Raw genomic sequence first — 1534 nt, forward strand, 5'->3', positions numbered from 1 at the left:
GGAAGGAAGGAAGGAAGTAATCTTAAGAAATGACAATAGGAAGGAAGGAAGGAAGGAAGGAATCTTAAGAAATGACAATAGGAAGGAAGGAAGGAAGGAAGGAAGGAAGGAAGGAAGGAAGGAAGTAATCTTAAGAAATGACAATAGGAAGGAAGGAAGGAAGGAATGTTAAGAAATGACAATAGGAAGGAAGGAAGGAAGGAAGGAAGGAAGGAATCTTAAGAAATGACAATAGGAAGGAAGGAAGGAAGGAAGGAAGGAAGGAAGGAAGGAAGGAAGGAAGGAAGGAAGGAAGGAATCTTAGGAAATGACTAAATCTGATTGATGTATAATTTATTCCAGTCATAATCTGTGTTTTTTGGACTTCTGAAGCGAAACTGTTTGCGATGACATTAACTTAGGGGTGTCAGAGGAAAATAGGGGCTGATTAACAAATTAAATGTTAAAAACTATAAATAAATTTCCCTTCAGTTCATGGTTTTACTTAAATTTATAGCTAAAGTTTATTTCCTTTCTCCCATCAGGACGACGTTAAGGGAGCACTTGCGTATCCACAGCGGAGAGAAACCTCACCTCTGCAGCATCTGTGGGCAAAGTTTCCGTCACAGCAGCTCCTACAGGTGGGAGGTCTTTTTTGTAAACCATCTTTCTTCCGATTACAAATACTCCAGACTTTCAGTTTGGCTGGTTGTGAAACTAAAAACCTCACCTGTTTGTTTTTGGAAAGACTTCACCTCAGAGTCCACCACGATGACAAGCGCTACGAGTGTGACGAATGTGGGAAAACCTTCATTCGGCACGATCACCTGACTAAGCATCAGAAAATACATTCTGGTAAATACTCTGAAAATTACTGTCCTCAATTCCTTTCGTCAACCTTACCGAAGGAAGGCCTTATTGCCATCCAGTGTTGCATTCAATGCAGTCTTCGTTTGCTTTTAGGTGAGAAAGCACACCAGTGTGAAGAATGCGGGAAGTGCTTCAGGCGCCATGATCATCTAACGGTTCACTACAAAAGCGTTCACTTGGGAGAGAAAGTTTGGCAGAAGTGTGTCCTACAAACCAACAATCTATTTTGTTTGGTTCTAGTGATATTCTGTTACTCTTCCTCTCACAAACCTTTCATGCTTCTGTCTCTGGTGGTTTGTTCTCAGATATAAGACTGCTCTGCATCAGTGTGAGGTCTGCAAAAAAGAATTCAAAGGAAAGTCCAGTTTGGAAATGCACTTCAGGACTCACTCTGGTAAATCTTTAAGTTTGCTTCAAAATATAAAGTATATAAGTGAAGACAGGAAGGTTGAATACTTTCCTGATCAATGTTGTCATAAACCATATGATTTACTTTAGCCACAACATTGTGATTAAAGGATAACCAGTACAAGTTGGTCTTAGTTTGAATATTTAGGAGACGAACTGTATCTTAAGCTGCCTGAACTGAGGCGTGTGAGCGTGTGAGCGGCCATCTGCTGAGGCCGACTGGGGTTCAAGGAGACATAAGCAGACAATGGAAAAAATCTAAATCTAGATAAGTAAG

General features: G+C 40.5%; 1 protein-coding gene across 3 annotated transcripts in view; it reads left to right on the forward strand.

Moving 5' to 3' along the window:
• The window catches only part of zbtb41 (zinc finger and BTB domain containing 41), a 15787-nt gene that overhangs the window by 10945 nt on the left and 3308 nt on the right, over positions 1–1534 (forward strand). For all 3 annotated transcript variants that reach the window (XM_015371357.1, XM_015371359.1, XM_015371356.1), the window contains 4 exons: positions 525–620; positions 728–834; positions 943–1048; positions 1155–1243. In XM_015371357.1, the coding sequence (XP_015226843.1) occupies positions 525–620; positions 728–834; positions 943–1048; positions 1155–1243 (398 nt within the window). The remainder of the gene's footprint in view (positions 1–524; positions 621–727; positions 835–942; positions 1049–1154; positions 1244–1534) is intronic.

The sequence above is a fragment of the Cyprinodon variegatus genome, unplaced genomic scaffold (assembly GCF_000732505.1).
Source record: "Cyprinodon variegatus isolate N-32 unplaced genomic scaffold, C_variegatus-1.0 Scaffold57, whole genome shotgun sequence".
Classification (NCBI taxonomy): domain Eukaryota; kingdom Metazoa; phylum Chordata; class Actinopteri; order Cyprinodontiformes; family Cyprinodontidae; genus Cyprinodon; species Cyprinodon variegatus.